The sequence below is a fragment of the Corvus moneduloides genome, chromosome 19 (assembly GCF_009650955.1).
Source record: "Corvus moneduloides isolate bCorMon1 chromosome 19, bCorMon1.pri, whole genome shotgun sequence".
NCBI lineage: Eukaryota > Metazoa > Chordata > Aves > Passeriformes > Corvidae > Corvus > Corvus moneduloides.
The window spans coordinates 6828548-6844566 of NC_045494.1; the positions used below are offsets into that span (position 1 = coordinate 6828548).

The 16019-nt window shown below is 61.1% G+C and overlaps 3 protein-coding genes across 6 annotated transcripts; all 3 read right to left on the reverse strand.

Annotated features, from left to right (window-relative positions):
* Window positions 1-1714: 1714 nt before the first annotated feature.
* Window positions 1715-9318, reverse strand: LOC116453589 (CMRF35-like molecule 5). 3 transcript variants are annotated; one of them, XM_032129205.1, is made up of 8 exons: window positions 9075-9318; window positions 8893-8962; window positions 5621-5889; window positions 4735-4873; window positions 3609-3715; window positions 2999-3051; window positions 2349-2483; window positions 1715-2068 (listed from the first exon to the last, which is right to left on the reverse strand). In XM_032129205.1, the coding sequence occupies exons 1-8, from the start codon at window positions 9112-9114 to the stop codon at window positions 1934-1936; spliced, it is 948 nt and encodes a 315-aa protein (XP_031985096.1). In that variant the 5' UTR covers window positions 9115-9318; the 3' UTR covers window positions 1715-1933. The 3 variants fall into 3 exon arrangements, with proteins under 3 accessions (XP_031985096.1, XP_031985097.1, XP_031985095.1); XM_032129206.1 differs by lacking the exons at window positions 8893-8962; window positions 9075-9318 and adding an exon at window positions 6072-6466 and having other exon boundaries at window positions 4735-4801; window positions 5621-5959; XM_032129204.1 differs by lacking the exons at window positions 8893-8962; window positions 9075-9318 and adding an exon at window positions 6072-6466 and having other exon boundaries at window positions 5621-5959.
* Window positions 9319-9448: 130 nt separating this feature from the next.
* Window positions 9449-12333, reverse strand: LOC116453722 (CMRF-35-like molecule 4). Its single transcript, XM_032129446.1, has 4 exons — window positions 12294-12333; window positions 11904-12039; window positions 10034-10379; window positions 9449-9730 (listed from the first exon to the last, which is right to left on the reverse strand). Exons 1-4 carry the CDS (start codon window positions 12331-12333, stop codon window positions 9449-9451), a joined length of 804 nt encoding a protein of 267 aa, XP_031985337.1.
* Window positions 11413-14278, reverse strand: LOC116453590 (CMRF-35-like molecule 4). 2 transcript variants are annotated; one of them, XR_004243857.1, is made up of 4 exons: window positions 13723-14278; window positions 13272-13610; window positions 12294-12927; window positions 11413-12181 (listed from the first exon to the last, which is right to left on the reverse strand). XR_004243857.1 is itself a non-coding variant. In XM_032129207.1 (3 exons), the coding sequence occupies exons 1-3, from the start codon at window positions 13760-13762 to the stop codon at window positions 12668-12670; spliced, it is 639 nt and encodes a 212-aa protein (XP_031985098.1). In that variant the 5' UTR covers window positions 13763-14278; the 3' UTR covers window positions 11413-12667. The 2 variants fall into 2 exon arrangements, 1 of the variants encoding a protein (XP_031985098.1); XM_032129207.1 differs by having other exon boundaries at window positions 11413-12927.
* Window positions 14279-16019: the final 1741 nt, after the last annotated feature.

Sequence of the window (16019 nt, forward strand, 5' to 3'; positions counted from 1 at the left end):
AGTTTCTGGGAGTTCCATGATCCCCTGTGAACTTTGTGGGCAGATTCTGCTGATAAAGCCAAGGGAACACTGCAGCCTCCATGCCCCTGAGGGTTTTAAGAGGAAGAGGTTTTGGTGAGGGGTCTTCCCAGGCTGCAGAAGGGCTCTGAGCAGCCTGCTGAGCTCTGGGAGGGCTTCCCCTTTGACAGGAGCAATCTGGTCCATGCCTCAAGGGCTAAAGGCTGCAAGATTGCCTCAGCATCTCCACACCAGCAAGAAAAGGCTCCCTACCTAGAATCCTTTAGGTTGCAAAAGACCTCTAAGAACATCAAGACCATCCATTAACCCAGCACTGCCAAGGCCACAACTAAACCATGTCCCCAAATGTCACATCTACATATCTTATAGACCCCTCCAGGGATTGTGACTCTACCACTTCCCTCAGCAGCCCGTTCCAGGGCTTGATAGCCCTTTTGGTGAAGAAATTTTCACTAATATCCAATCTAAACCTCCACTGGCACAACCCGTGGAGCTGTTTCCCCTTGTGGCCCCATTTCCCCTTGTCCTGTTGCTTGTTATGTGGGTAAAGAGACCGGCCTGCACCTGACTACAACCTCCTGTCAGGTATTTGTAGAGAGTGAGAAGTTCCCACCTCAACTTCCTCCTGGTTGTGGTTTAAATCAGCATGCCTGCCCTGAAACCAGCTTGGCTGCAGAGAGCGACAGTGCCCAAATTCCCACCAGCAAAGGAAAATTCACCTCTGTGCAAAACCACTTGCAAACAGCCATGTATGTTTAAGAGCTCAGGTTTTCTGCTCCCAGCCCATCACAAATGGACATCCATCCCTATGGATTTCATAGGAGTGGATGGATGAGTTGCCTGGCACTGGGCACAAGAGTGAACATTCATAGCAGGAGCACCAGCATGCCAGGGGCAAGACTCCATGGAGTGTTCCAGTGTGGAGTGATGCTGCAGCAGCAGCTGGTGGCGGGGCTGTGGGTTTGTGCTGGAGCCCCAAGACTCCTTGTCTTTAAAGATCTGAGTTCTTAACACTGCCAGAGCCCAGCTGGGCACCAGCAAGGGGCAGGACCTGCTTTCAGGGTGACACTCTACAATATACCCCTTAGCAGGTGGGAACCTGCTGTACAAACACAGCCACACACCGCAGGCAATGCTATCAGATTCTCGGTGTCACTGATAAAGCAGCGACACTGCACACAGAAGGTATTTAGTGGGTGCCAGAAAAATAGTTACCAGCAAAGCAGAAAAGAGCAAGGTGATCCACCTGTGTGCTCCAGGCTGAGGGTCCTTGGGGGTGCAGGGAGAGAAAGAGCAGGAGCAAACCCCTTGGGTGCCTGTGGGACCAGGGGTTGGGGGAGATGCCACTTCTGCACCAAGATCCGGATACACCTCACACTCCACACGAGCAAATGCACTTGGATATAACATTTCCCACAGTCCTGGTTCCCAGGAGCTGCCAGCTGGCATCAGCATGAAAAAATGTCAGTCTGAGGCGACCAGTGGGTTTGGGAGCATGAGCCCACAGGAGCAATGCAGCCAAAGGAGTGAGTGGGATGAGTGGTCAGCACAGGGAGCCAGCCCACCCACAACCCCCAGCCCAGCCTCACCTTCCCTGCCCACCTCTCCCACACCCTGCCTGGTGGGTCTCTGGTCTGGACTATCCCACTTCAAGGGGGAGTTTTATTCCCAGCACCACTGCTGTATGGATGAGGACTCCAAGTGCAAAGGGATGACTTTATCTTCAATTCTCTCTGTGCCTCCACACAACCTCATCCTCTCTGACGTTGCTTCAAAGAAACACCCAAGTCTCGGAGAGCAGCAGCTCTGCTGTCGAGCCGGCTCCTGCCTGAGCAGAACGCCAACCCCATGTCCTCTGGGCAAGTCCCCCTGGTGCTGCTGGCAGCAGGAACAGCCCGTGGGGCCGGGTGCTTGCTCATCTGCTGCACACAGTGCTGTAGAGCTCTTCACTGGCCCGTGGAGCTGATGGCACATTGGTGTAGATCTGCTCCTGCCGCGGCATGGGCTTCTGCACCCTGGCATATAACGCCTCTCTGTCCTCTTCCAAAGGCTGGGAAATGAGGGACATAAAAAACATCCTTTGTGAGGCAAACACATCCAGATAAACACTGTCTGCTGGAACCTCTCTGGGATGCTTAAGCACCCAGGAGCAGCCACAGGGACTGAAGAGGGAACCCACATTAGCCAGGGTCACTTGCACCCCAGTTTGGCACTTCCCTTTGCAGCCCTCTTCTTCCCCACCCAGCCCATCCTGCTGACTGTTCTGTCACCCACCCAGCCCAGCCTTCCTCCCACCGCCTCCAGCTTGGCAGTGCTTGGCATTCTCCTACCTGAGCACTCTGCCTGACCTCCATGTACTCTGTTGGGGGGGTTTCCAGGCGGCGGAAAGCCTCAGCATTGCTGTACTGGCTCTCAGCTGTGCCCGTGTCGTGGTTGATGTCCGCATAGTTCAAGGTATCTGCTTTCTGATGGAGAAGGATGAGCTCTTACCCTGCTGCCACTCCCTGCCTGCATCCACAGGGGTGGGAGTATCTCCCACCCTGCTGCCTGTCCTGATGGGTGCTGAGACGGCTGCAGGAGCACTGGGTGGAAATAAAAACTGAAGCAAGGGCTGGCTCAGCATTTCCCAGGGAAATTCTAGCGACACCAGCCCCTCCTCAAAAGCCGGAAGAAAATACCAGAAAATATATTCCGAGCAGTAAGCAAGGAGCAGCTACCCTGCAGCCATTTCAGGTGTGCTTTGCTGCAGGTTTCACCCAGAGAAGCAGCTCCCACCCTTGGAGAGGCTTGGAGAGAAACCTCTCAGTTCAATCCTAAATTCCTTTCCAGGGAATACTCAGCAATAGTCAGGATCTCTTCCAGCCTAAAGCGACATGAACCTGGCTGAAAGCAGCAGCTCTGGCAGCTCGGGGTGCAATGTTTCCCCTCTCCATGTGAACTTGGGGCACAGAATCCCAAGAACTTATGAGGTTTTCCTTACTGTAAGTGACAGACTGTGAGTCCTGTCCATCTCTATGGCTACTCCGGAAAGGGCTGGATGAAGCAGGGATGTGGTCGGACATGAGTGAAAACAGAGGAAAAGAAACATAATGAGAAACTGCACTGCCACTGCAAATCTTGCCATAAAGCAGGACAAGAACCTGACACTCCATGAGCCGTCTAAACTGGACCACTTCTTCAAATAAAGCCAGCTCCACCCGCCAGCTGGCAGTGTCCCCTCCCGTCCTTCCCCATCCTTCACACTGGCCTTAAACTTCGCATCAAGCCTAGTGTAAGCCTGGCCCATGCAAGTGAGCCCATCTGGAGAAGCTGATGGTGCCCAGACAAATTCAAGCAGATTCTGTGCTGGGCAGCAGCCACACCAAAGGCTGTCATTCCCTGCTCCCAGGGAACAACACCCATGGGGTGGTCACACTGTTCCCTCGAGGGAAGGAGACCTCCTTGGTGGAGGTCGCAATGATGGACTGAGGAACTGGATGGATCAGGAAGGGAATGAGGGGAAAAAACGAAATACAGAGGGAAAAATAAGTGAAGCAGAGCAGGCTCTGGTACAGAAACAGGATGTGTGTGGCCATGACAACTTCACTCACCCTTCTTCTTCTTCCTGGAGAGTATTACCAGAACACCAGCAGCCACTGCAAGCAAAAAAAGAACCACGCCGATGGCTGGAGTGAGGATGTGCTCGACCACGTTCAAGCTGCAAGAAAAGAAAGTGTTTATGTTGTCACGCTTCTCAGGAGGAACCAGCCCGGAGCAGGGTTGCAGGAAGTGGCTGTGGGTGACACAGGGAATAGCTGTGCATGGCAGGGCTTGCCCTGAGAGGGAGAACAGCAGGCATGGGCTGGTCAGGCTGCCAGCTGGGCATGGAGCAGAGCAAACCAAAAACTGCAGAAGCAAAACGACGCTCAGGTCTGAGAGCTGCTGCGTCTTCAGTGATTTAAGGATGGGTTCCTGCGTTTGCTCTGTTTTAACTCCACTCTTTGTTAGCCTTGTTGGTAATGGGTAAGCAGGAAAGGTCAGTGAGCCAGCATGCCCTTGAGTGTGCTGATGGGGAGTCTCAGCTTCATCTGCTGCTGGCATCACCTCCCACAGGCAGGAGAGAAGGGGAGAACATCTAACACTCGGGTTTCACACTTTGTTAACTATCTCTGTGGGGCTGTGTGTAACTACAAAGAAGAACAGGGCACTGGCAGCACTTGGCTTCCCACAAAAAGTCTCACTGAGTTTTGGGGAAGGAAATGGGGTCAGTGCTGCAGGCAGAAACCACTTCTCCCACGGCAATAACTCATGTCTTGCTGAAGCTGCAAGATGGACAGGGGACAAACAGGGCTTTGCCAGAGTCATGTGACTAGAGGCACTGGAATTACTGTCACAGAATTAAAGAATGGTTTGGATCAGAAAGGACCTTAAAGATCATCCAGCTCTAACCCTCTGCCATGGGAAGGGACACCTTCCACTACATTGCTCTGAGCCCCATCCAGCCTGGCCTTGAACATTTCCAGGGATGGGGCATCCACAACTTCTCTGGGCAACCTGTGCCAGGACCTCACCACTCTCACAGGGAAGAATTTTTCCATGTGGAGTGGTCTCTAAAGGCAAAAACAGGAGGTCTGGATCCTTAAGGGAAGTGTGAAGAGCCCGATGGTTGCAGGGCTCCAGCTGCACCAAAGAGCTGATGGAGGAAAGTGGCTGTTGTAGGCAGGAGCTGCTACTCACTGTTGAGGGGTGGAGGGATTTGATGTCGATGGCACACTTTCCTTCTGGGAAACTTCCCGTGTGCAGCCTGTTACAGAGGGAGAGAGATCAGGGGATGTGGTGGTGGTGGTGGAGGTTGATGACGGGAGTGTGGAAGAAGCTGTAACAAAAAGAGAAGAGGCTTGGTTGATCTCTGTGGGGGAAAATGCTGTGGGTCTTGCAGTGAGTCAGAAGTGACCCATATACTGTCACAGCAGGAGAAGCTGGGTCCCCTCTGCCACATCCAGAGGACACACCTTGAGGTCGGAGGGGTGTGAGACCTTTCCCTTGCCCACAAGGCTTTTCAGTCTCAGTCCCCCCCAAAACATGCACAAAACAGATTCACGCTGCAGAAAGGGGGTCTGGGCACCCCATGCCCAGTTTAGTACTAACACAACAACCCCACATATATACTGTGCTGCCATGCTGGCTGATCCCTGGCAAGGCAATGGAGAGGGATGTTCCCTAAGCCCAGGGCCTGGTGCCACAGGCACTGCCTGTCCCAAGAGGGAAATGGGGCAGCACAGTGGGGTGAGGAACTCCCCAGTGTTATACAGTAAGGCAAGGAGGGCACAGACAAGGCCAGCAAGAGCTAATGAGGAAGAAAATGGGACACAGAGAGCACAGTGCACCTCAAAAATGGAGGTGACTGATCCTGGGGTGCCAAGAAGGGGCTCTGGAGAGAACTGGGAATAGGGAATGAGTGATGGTGGCACCTACTGCACTCTGGCGACAAATCCCGGGGCTGTCCCACCTGCATGGGCACCCACTAGCTCCAGGTTGCCCCCAGTGCAGCCCCTGCTGCAAGCACCTGGAGGGGGACACATCCATGCTGGACCTGGGGGACCCGCAACTCCCAAGGACTGACCTGAGACCACGATCACGTTCACAACTGCACTGGCATCAAACTGGAATGATCCCTTTCGCACCCCACAGCGGAAGGTGCCCTCGTCCCCCTTGGACAGACCATGCACGGTCACCGTGAATGCCCGGCGTGTGCGGTCGTCCCGGATGGAGAATCGGCCCCGCTGCACCTCGGGCTTCGACTCCGAGGTGATGACGATGTCCTCATCACAGGTATAAAGTGTTGCTGGAGTGCACCAGAATTTCGGCTGCTTCTCCTGGTCCGGCGGGTACGTGCAGGTGACCGAGAGGGAACCGCCCTCGAATCCCTGCACGGTGCCGGGCCCCGTCACTGCCCCGCAGCCTGTGGACACACGCGGAGCCGCGGGAGTGCTGCCGCCGCTCCGACACCTGCCCCCGTCGGGGCCGCCCTCTCGGGGCCGCTGCGGCAGTCGGGAGCTCCGGCGCAGCCTTACCTGGCAGCAGCGCCCAGGCGAGCAGAGGCAGGAGCTGCATGGCCGCTCCGGGACTCAGCCGGGGCTCAGCGGGCTGCTGCCGCTCCCGCTTCCTCTCGGCGGAGCCCGGGCCCCTCCCGCGGCCGCCCCCGCGGCAACGCCCGCCCCGTTGGGGTGGAGCGCGGGGAACCCCCGGGGCTGCCGGAGAGTGGGGGCCGCCGGAGAGAGGAGGCGGGGATAAAGGGCGGTGTCGGGGAGCGTTTGTTGGAGCCGGGGAGTAGAGGCAGGAAGGGCCCGGAGCGGCCCCGCTGCTGCCGCTGCCGCCCGCGCCGTCGGGACCGGGGCAATCCCGGGCTGAGCGGCACCGGCCGCGGCCGTGGGGTCCCGGCGGAAGCTCAGCGGTCCCGCAGGCTGACCCAGAGCACGGCCGCACTGTTGCTGAGAGGGAGACGTGCAGAGTCTGACACAAGAACACGATCACCTCCAAAGAAATATTCTTATCCAGCAGGTACATTCCCGTTCACACCCCTCACCACAAGGTGCCCACATCCACAGCCACTATGAACAACAGGTGTGTGTGCTTGTCTGGGTTGGAGATGATGAGGAGGGACAAATGCAGCAGGTGCCACATGGACACCTTGTCCCCCTCCATCCCCCACACTCAGGCTGACACCTCCTGCCTTAGATTGGCCCCAGCCCCCCAACCCTGTGGTCATTGTTGCTGTGCAGGGAATGTGCAAGAAGTGACCTGGGGATAAAATCACCTCCACATCAGCAATCTCATCAAACTGCAATAATCCCGTTCCCACCCCACAGTGGACGGTGCCTGTGTCCCTCTTGGCCAGACCCTCCACAGTCACCCTGAATGCCCAGTGTGTGTGGTTGTTCCAAATGGAGAACCGGCCCTGCTGCACCTCAGGCTTCAACTCCGAGCTGATGACAAAGTCCTCAGCACAGGTAGGAGGAATACTTGTAGCAGGTTTGCAACAGAATTTTGACAATGTCTCCCAGCAGGTCTGGTACGTGCAGGTGACCGACAGGGTTTCCCCCAGGAATCCCAGCACCCTGCCAGGCCCTGTCACTGCCCCGCAGCCTGGGGAGACACACGGACTCACAGGAGCGCTTCAGAACTGACACGTCCTGCTCCTTCTGCTGGATCCAGTGCGGGGCTCCAGCCCCAGCAGCCCACTCAGCCCTCCCTGGCAGCAGTGCCCAGGCAAACAGCAGCAGGAGCCACATGGACAGGGCAGCCTGGGCCATGCATCGGGACGGCCCTGCTGCTCCTCTTCGTTTGGTGTCTCTGGGGCTTTGCTTCCTCTTTTGCCTCTGCTATGACCTCCGTTACCGCTGGAGATTCAGCAAGACCGTGGCGCTTCCTGATTCCTACAGTTGCAGCTTCTCCTGCTCACTGAGAGCACTTGCTGTGCACTGTCCCCTGTGCACTCCCTCCCTCAGGGGCTCCCCTTTCTTCCTCCAGCATGGCCCCCATGCCAGAACACAGCCTGCCTCTCACTGCCGCACTGCCCAGCCCCTCTGGACAGGCAGGGCACTCCGTGGGGGAGGTAGCTCAGTACGGCACAGGGAGCACCTGAACCCCAGACAATCCCCGAGGCTGGGCAGCGCTCCTGCATGGCCACCCTGTCCTTCCCATGGGAATGCAATGGGGAACCCCAGCCTCTTATCCCGCTGCAGCTGGACGTGAGCAGCCACTTCTCTTGCCAGCACATGCCCCCAGGCTGTTCCCAGCACAGCCCCTCTGTGGCTCAGGAGCCCCATGCTCTGATCAGGTCCCTCCAGGCCTCTCCCTGTGTCTGCAATGCCTGCAGCTGCTGCGTGAGGGGCACAGTTGTGGAAGGACACTCTTCCCTGGCTCTTGCTCAGCTGGAGATGGGCATTTGGTGGATCAGGCAGAGGTGGCAGGGCTGAGGCTCCTGGGGCTGAGGGCTCCTCTCCCCGTGACGAAGCTCAGCTGGGCCATGGTGGAGCAGGTGCCTGCTCGGCCCCTGTGACCCCATGCCCCCCCCAGCCACAATGCAGCATGTCCCCGCACAGGTGTGGGCATCAGCATCGGCTGCCACGGGCATCCCGGGCACTGCTGCAGCTGAAAGAAGGAGCAGATGGACAGACAGACAAGCAGACAAGGTCCTGCAGGATACGCAGCCTTTATTGCAAAATTGCCTTCAGCTGGCAGCCGCAGCTCAACAGACACAGGCTCTCTGCACCCCAAACCCTTCCCTCTCCAGCGCAGGGGCTGCCAGGAGGGGCCGAGGCTTTCCAAGGACAGGAGCACCCGGAGCCGAGCACCTCCCGGCACGGGCCGGCTGTGATGGGTGGCAAGGCCCCAGCAGGGCGGGGCCCGGGGGGGCACGAGGGCATCCCTGGGGCTCCCAGGTGGTTGCGACGGGTGGGCAGCCCCGAGCCCTGGAGCTGCCACACAACTCCAAGAGCTGCGGGTTTTCCTGGCCACGGCTCCCACACCGGCTCCTCATCCAGGCTGCCCCACTACAGCCTGCGCTCCCAGCACTTCTAAGAGGACACAACCAGGCTGGACCTGGTGGAACTCGCAAGTGCTGACCTGGCAACGCGACCACCTTCAGAGCAGCGCTGTCATCAAACCAGTAAATTCCCGTTCACACGCCCCAGAGGAAGGTGCCAGTGTCCTCCTGGGACAGACGCTCCACAGTCACTGGGAACGCCCGGAGTGTGCGGTCGTTCCGGAGGGAGAAGCGGCACCGCTGCACCTCGGGCTTGGAGCCCGCAACGCCGCTGCCTTCAGCAATACAACAAAAAGTGTTCTTGTTTTCTCCAGAATTTCGGCTTCTTTTCCTGGTCCGGCGGGTATGTGCAGGTGACCGAGAGGGAACCGCCCTCGAATCCCTGCACGGTGCCGGGCCCCGTCACTGCCCCGCAGCCTGTGGACACACGCGGAGCCGCGGGAGTGCTGCCGCCGCTCCGACACCTGCCCCCGTCGGGGCCGCCCTCTCGGGGCCGCTGCGGCAGTCGGGAGCTCCGGCGCAGCCTTACCTGGCAGCAGCGCCCAGGCGAGCAGAGGCAGGAGCTGCATGGCCGCTCCGGGACTCAGCCGGGGCTCAGCGGGCTGCTGCCGCTCCCGCTTCCTCTCGGCGGAGCCCGGGCCCCTCCCGCGGCCGCCCCCGCGGCAACGCCCGCCCCGTTGGGGTGGAGCGCGGGGAACCCCCGGGGCTGCCGGAGAGTGGGGGCCGCCGGAGAGAGGAGGCGGGGATAAAGGGCGGTGTCGGGGAGCGTTTGTTGGAGCCGGGGAGTAGAGGCAGGAAGGGCCCGGAGCGGCCCCGCTGCTGCCGCTGCCGCCCGCGCCGTCGGGACCGGGGCAATCCCGGGCTGAGCGGCACCGGCCGCGGCCGTGGGGTCCCGGCGGAAGCTCAGCGGTCCCGCAGGCTGACCCAGAGCACGGCCGCGCTCATGGCCAGCAGCGCCAGCAGCTGCAGCCCGGCCAGCACTGGGAAGTAGCGGAAAGTGCTGCGGGTCCCTTGCGGAGCGTCCGGCGAGAGCGTCGGGGTTGCAGATGGGGAGGAAGGATGGATGCAGCCGGTGCAAGACGGGCACCGTGTCTCTGTCACGCTCAGGGTGACACCTCCTCCCACAGTAGGGCCCCGGCTCCCCAGCCTGGGGGTCACCGTTGCTGAGAGGGAGACGTGCAGAGTCTGACACAAGAACACGATCACCTCCAAAGAAATATTCTTATCCAGCAGGTACATTCCCGTTCACACCCCTCACCACAAGGTGCCCACATCCACAGCCACTATGAACAACAGGTGTGTGTGCTTGTCTGGGTTGGAGATGATGAGGAGGGACAAATGCAGCAGGTGCCACATGGACACCTTGTCCCTCTCCATCCACACACTCAGGCTGACACCTCCTGCCTTAGATTGGCCCCAGCCCCCCCACCCTGTGGTCATTGTTGCTGTGCAGGGAATGTGCAAGAAGTGACCTGGGGATAAAATCACCTCCACATCAGCAATCTCATCAAACTGCAATAATCCCGTTCCCACCCCACAGTGGACGGTGCCTGTGTCCCTCTTGGCCAGACCCTCCACAGTCACCCTGAATGCCCAGTGTGTGTGGTTGTTCCAAATGGAGAACCGGCCCTGCTGCACCTCAGGATTCGACTCCGAGCTGATGACAAAGTCCTCAGCACAGGTAAGAGGAATACTTGTAGCAGGTTTGCAACAGAATTTTGACAATGTCTCCCGGCAGGTCTGGTACGTGCAGGTGACCGACAGGGTTTCCCCCAGGAATCCCAGCACCCTGCCAGGCCCTGTCACTGCCCCGCAGCCTGGGGAGACACACGGACTCACAGGAGCGCTTCAGAACTGACACGTCCTGCTCCTTCTGCTGGATCCAGTGCGGGGCTCCAGCCCCGGCAGCCCACTCAGCCCTCCCTGGCAGCAGTGCCCAGGCAAACAGCAGCAGGAGCCACATGGACAGGGCAGCCTGGGCCATGCATCGAGACAGCCCTGCTGCTCCTCTTCGTTTGGTGTCTCTGGGGCTTTGCTTCCTCTTTTGCCTCTGCTATGACCTCCGTTACCGCTGGAGATTCAGCAAGACCGTGGCACTTCCTGATTCCTACAGTTGCAGCTTCTCCTGCTCACTGAGAGCACTTGCTGTGCACTGTCCCCTGTGCACTCCCTCCCTCAGGGGCTCCCCTTTCTTCCTCCAGCATGGCCCCCATGCCAGAACACAGCCTGCCTCTCACTGCCGCACTGCCCAGCCCCTCTGGACAGGCAGGGCACTCCGTGGGGGAGGTAGCTCAGTACGGCACAGGGAGCACCTGAACCCCAGACAATCCCCGAGGCTGGGCAGTGCTCCTGCATGGCCACCCTGTCCTTCCCATGGGAATGCAATGGGGAACCCCAGCCTCTTATCCCGCTGCAGCTGGACGTGAGCAGCCACTTCTCTTGCCAGCACATGCCCCCAGGCTGTTCCCAGCACAGCCCCTCTGTGGCTCAGGAGCCCCATGCTCTGATCAGGTCCCTCCAGGCCTCTCCCTGTGTCTGCAATGCCTGCAGCTGCTGCGTGAGGGGCACAGTTGTGGAAGGACACTCTTCCCTGGCTCTTGCTCAGCTGGAGATGGGCATTTGGTGGATCAGGCAGAGGTGGCAGGGCTGAGGCTCCTGGGGCTGAGGGCTCCTCTCCCCGTGACGAAGCTCAGCTGGGCCATGGTGGAGCAGGTGCCTGCTCAGCCCCTGTGACCCCATGCCCCCCCCAGCCACAATGCAGCATGTCCCCGCACAGGTGTGGGCATCAGCATCGGCTGCCACGGGCATCCCGGGCACTGCTGCAGCTGAAAGAAGGCGCAGATGGACAGACAGACAAGCAGACAAGGTCCTGCAGGATACGCAGCCTTTATTGCAAAATTGCCTTCAGCTGGCAGCCGCAGCTCAACAGACACAGGCTCTCTGCACCCCAAACCCTTCCCTCTCCAGCGCAGGGGCTGCCAGGAGGGGCCGAGGCTTTCCAAGGGCAGGAGCACCCGGAGCCGAGCACCTCCCGGCACGGGCCGGCTGTGATGGGTGGCAAGGCCCCAGCAGGGCGGGGCCCGGAGGGGCACGAGGGCATCCCTGGGGCTCCCAGGTGGTTGCGACGGGTGGGCAGCCCCGAGCCCTGGAGCTGCCACACAACTCCAAGAGCTGCGGGTTTTCCTGGCCACGGCTCCCACACCGGCTCCTCATCCAGGCTGCCCCACTACAGCCTGCGCTCCCAGCACTTCTAAGAGGACACAACCAGGCTGGACCTGGTGGAACTCGCAAGTGCTGACCTGGCAACGCGACCACCTTCAGAGCAGCGCTGTCATCAAACCAGTAAATTCCCGTTCACACGCCCCAGAGGAAGGTGCCAGTGTCCTCCTGGGACAGACGCTCCACAGTCACTGGGAACGCCCGGAGTGTGCGGTCGTTCCGGAGGGAGAAGCGGCACCGCTGCACCTCGGGCTTGGAGCCCGCAACGCCGCTGCCTTCAGCAATACAACAAAAAGTGTTCTTGTTTTCTCCAGAATTTCGGCTTCTTTTCCTGGTCCGGCGGGTACGTGCAGGTGACCGAGAGGGAACCGCCCTCGAATCCCTGCACGGTGCCGGGCCCCGTCACTGCCCCGCAGCCTGTGGACACACGCGGAGCCGCGGGAGTGCTGCCGCCGCTCCGACACCTGCCCCCGTCGGGGCCGCCCTCTCGGGGCCGCTGCGGCAGTCGGGAGCTCCGGCGCAGCCTTACCTGGCAGCAGCGCCCAGGCGAGCAGAGGCAGGAGCTGCATGGCCGCTCCGGGACTCAGCCGGGGCTCAGCGGGCTGCGGCCGCTCCCGCTTCCTCTCGGCGGAGCCCGGGCCCCTCCCGCGGCCGCCCCCGCGGCAACGTCCGCCCCGTTGGGGTGGAGCGCGGGGAACCCCCGGGGCTGCCGGAGAGTGGGGGCCGCCGGAGAGAGGAGGCGGGGATAAAGGGCGGTGTCGGGGAGCGTTTGTTGGAGCCGGGGGGTAGAGGCAGGAAGGGCCCGGAGGGGCCCCGCTGCTGCCGCTGCCGCCCGCGCCGTCGGGACCGGGGCAATCCCGGGCTGAGCGGCACCGGCCGCGGCCGTGGGGTCCCGGCGGAAGCTCAGCGGTCCCGCAGGCTGACCCAGAGCACGGCCGCGCTCATGGCCAGCAGCGCCAGCAGCTGCAGCCCGGCCAGCACTGGGAAGTAGCGGAAAGTGCCGCGGGTCCCCTGCGGAGCGTCCGGCGAGAGCGTCGGGGTTGCAGATGCGGAGGAAGGATGGATGCAGCGGGTGCCAGACGGGCACCGTGTCCCTGTCACACTCAGGGTGACACCTCCTTCTGCAGTCTGTCCCCAGTCCCGCGACGTGGGGGTCACTCTTGCTGTGGGGGGAAGATGCAGAGTCTGACACAAGAACACGATCCCCTTCAAAGCAGCACTCGCATCAAGCAGGTACATTCCCATTCACACCCCTCACCACAAGGTGCCCACATCCTGCTTGCTCAGACTCTCCACAGCCACTATGAACAACAGGGGTGTGTGTGGTTGCTTCGGCTGGAGAGCCGAGGTAGCAGATGGGAAGGACGGATGCATGCAGGGAGTGCCAGACGGGCACCTCGTCCCTCTCCACCCCCCACGCTCAGGGTGACACCTCCTGCCTTAGATTGGCCCCAGCCCCTCAACCCGGTGTCCACAGTTGCCATGGGGGAAACTTGCAGGGACTGACCTGAGGGCACGGTCACGTTCACATCAGCACTCTCATCCAACCGGAATGATCTCACTCGCACCCCACAGCGGAAGGTGCCCTCGTCCCCCTTGGACAGACCATGCACGGTCACCGTGAATGCCCGGCGTGTGCGGTCGTCCCGGATGGAGAACCGGCCCCGCTGCACCTCGGGCTTCGACTCCGAGGTGATGACGATGTCCTCATTACAGGTATAAATTACTCCTGGAGTGCACCAGAATTTCGGCTGCTTCTCCTGGCCCGGCGGGTACGTGCAGGTGACCGAGAGGGAACCGCCCTCGAATCCTTGCACGGTGCCGGGCCCCGTCACTGCCCCGCAGCCTGTGGACACACGCGGAGCCGCGGGAGTGCTGCCGCCGCTCCGACACCTGCCCCCGTCGGGGCCGCCCTCTCGGGGCCGCTGCGGCAGTCGGGAGCTCCGGCGCAGCCTTACCTGGCAGCAGCGCCCAGGCGAGCAGAGGCAGGAGCTGCATGGCCGCTCCGGGACTCAGCCGGGGCTCAGCGGGCTGCTGCCGCTCCCGCTTCCTCTCGGCGGAGCCCGGGCCCCTCCCGCGGCCGCCCCCGCGGCAACGTCCGCCCCGTTGGGGTGGAGCGCGGGGAACCCCCGGGGCTGCCGGAGAGTGGGGGCCGCCGGAGAGAGGAGGCGGGGATAAAGGGCGGTGTCGGGGAGCGTTTGTTGGAGCCGGGGGGTAGAGGCAGGAAGGGCCCGGAGGGGCCCCGCTGCTGCCGCTGCCGCCCGCGCCGTCGGGACCGGGGCAATCCCGGGCTGAGCGGCACCGGCCGCGGCCGTGGGGTCCCGGCGGAAGCTCAGCGGTCCCGCAGGCTGACCCAGAGCACGGCCGCGCTCATGGCCAGCAGCGCCAGCAGCTGCAGCCCGGCCAGCACTGGGAAGTAGCGGAAAGTGCCGCGGGTCCCCTGCGGAGCGTCCGGCGAGAGCGTCGGGGTTGCAGATGCGGAGGAAGGATGGATGCAGCCGGTGCAAGACGGGCACCGTGTCTCTGTCACACTCAGGGTGACACCTCCTCCCACAGTAGGGCCCCGGCTCCCCAGCCTGGGGGTCACCGTTGCTGAGAGGGAGACGTGCAGAGTCTGACACAAGAACACGATCACCTCCAAAGAAATATTCTTATCCAGCAGGTACATTCCCGTTCACACCCCTCACCACAAGGTGCCCACATCCACAGCCACTATGAACAACAGGTGTGTGTGCTTCTCTGGGTTGGAGATGATGAGGAGGGACAAATGCAGCAGGTGCCACATGGACACCTTGTCCCTCTCCATCCACACACTCAGGCTGACACCTCCTGCCTTAGATTGGCCCCAGCCCCCCCACCCTGTGGTCATTGTTGCTGTGCAGGGAATGTGCAAGAAGTGACCTGGGGATAAAATCACCTCCACATCAGCAATCTCATCAAACTGCAATAATCCCGTTCCCACCCCACAGTGGACGGTGCCTGTGTCCCTCTTGGCCAGACCCTCCACAGTCACCCTGAATGCCCAGTGTGTGTGGTTGTTCCAAATGGAGAACCGGCCCTGCTGCACCTCAGGATTCGACTCCGAGCTGATGACAAAGTCCTCAGCACAGGTAAGAGGAATACTTGTAGCAGGTTTGCAACAGAATTTTGACAATGTCTCCCGGCAGGTCTGGTACGTGCAGGTGACCGACAGGGTTTCCCCCAGGAATCCCAGCACCCTGCCAGGCCCTGTCACTGCCCCGCAGCCTGGGGAGACACACGGACTCACAGGAGCGCTTCAGAACTGACACGTCCTGCTCCTTCTGCTGGATCCAGTGCGGGGCTCCAGCCCCAGCAGCCCACTCAGCCCTCCCTGGCAGCAGTGCCCAGGCAAACAGCAGCAGGAGCTACATGGACAGGGTAGCCTGGGCCATGCATCGGGACAGCCCTGCTGCTCCTCTTCGTTTGGTGTCTCTGGGGCTTTGCTTCCTCTTTTGCCCCTGCTATGACCTCCGTTACCGCTGGAGATTCAGCAAGATCGTGGCACTTCCTGATTCCTACAGTTGCAGCTTCTCCTGCTCACTGAGAGCACTTGCTGTGCACTGTCCCCTGTGCACTCCCTCCCTCAGGGGCTCCCCTTTCTTCCTCCAGCATGGCCCCCATGCCAGAACACAGCCTGCCTCTCACTGCCGCACTGCCCAGCCCCTCTGGACAGGCAGGGCACTCCGTGGGGGAGGTAGCTCAGTACGGCACAGGGAGCACCTGAACCCCAGACAATCCCCGAGGCTGGGCAGCGCTCCTGCATGGCCACCCTGTCCTTCCCATGGGAATGCAATGGGGAACCCCAGCCTCTTATCCCGCTGCAGCTGGACGTGAGCAGCCACTTCTCTTGCCAGCACATGCCCCCAGGCTGTTCCCAGCACAGCCCCTCTGTGGCTCAGGAGCCCCATGCTCTGATCAGGTCCCTCCAGGCCTCTCCCTGTGTCTGCAATGCCTGCAGCTGCTGCGTGAGGGGCACAGTTGTGGAAGGACACTCTTCCCTGGCTCTTGCTCAGCTGGAGATGGGCATTTGGTGGATCAGGCAGAGGTGGCAGGGCTGAGGCTCCTGGGGCTGAGGGCTCCTCTCCCCGTGACGAAGCTCAGCTGGGCCATGGTGGAGCAGGTGCCTGCTCGGCCCCTGTGACCCCATGCCCCCCCCAGCCACAATGCAGCATGTCCCCGCACAGGTGTGGGCATCAGCATCGGCTGCCACGGGCATCCCGGGCACTGCTGCAGC

Bases quoted from the DNA above. Each gene is read 5' to 3' on its own strand.
- LOC116453589 (XM_032129205.1), bottom strand. From the start codon at position 9,114: ATGCAGCTCCTGCCTCTGCTCGCCTGGGCGCTGCTGCCAG. The intron at 8,963-9,074 runs GTAAGGCTGCGC...GTGTGTCCACAG, and splicing joins CGCCTGGGCGCTGCTGCCAG to GCTGCGGGGCAGTGACGGGG. The intron at 3,052-3,608 runs GTGAGTGAAGTT...TGCTTCATCCAG, and splicing joins CTCCAGGAAGAAGAAGAAGG to CCCTTTCCGGAGTAGCCATA.
- LOC116453722 (XM_032129446.1), bottom strand. From the start codon at position 12,333: ATGCAGCTCCTGCCTCTGCTCGCCTGGGCGCTGCTGCCAG. The intron at 10,380-11,903 runs GTGAACGGGAAT...CGCTCCTGTGAG, and splicing joins GGCACCTTCCTCTGGGGCGT to TCCGTGTGTCTCCCCAGGCT. The intron at 9,731-10,033 runs GTGATTTTATCC...TTCTTGTGTCAG, and splicing joins ATGAGATTGCTGATGTGGAG to ACTCTGCACGTCTCCCTCTC.
- LOC116453590 (XM_032129207.1), bottom strand. From the start codon at position 13,762: ATGCAGCTCCTGCCTCTGCTCGCCTGGGCGCTGCTGCCAG. The intron at 13,611-13,722 runs GTAAGGCTGCGC...GTGTGTCCACAG, and splicing joins CGCCTGGGCGCTGCTGCCAG to GCTGCGGGGCAGTGACGGGG. The intron at 12,928-13,271 runs GTCAGTCCCTGC...TTCCCCCCACAG, and splicing joins GAACGTGACCGTGCCCTCAG to CAAGAGTGACCCCCACGTCG.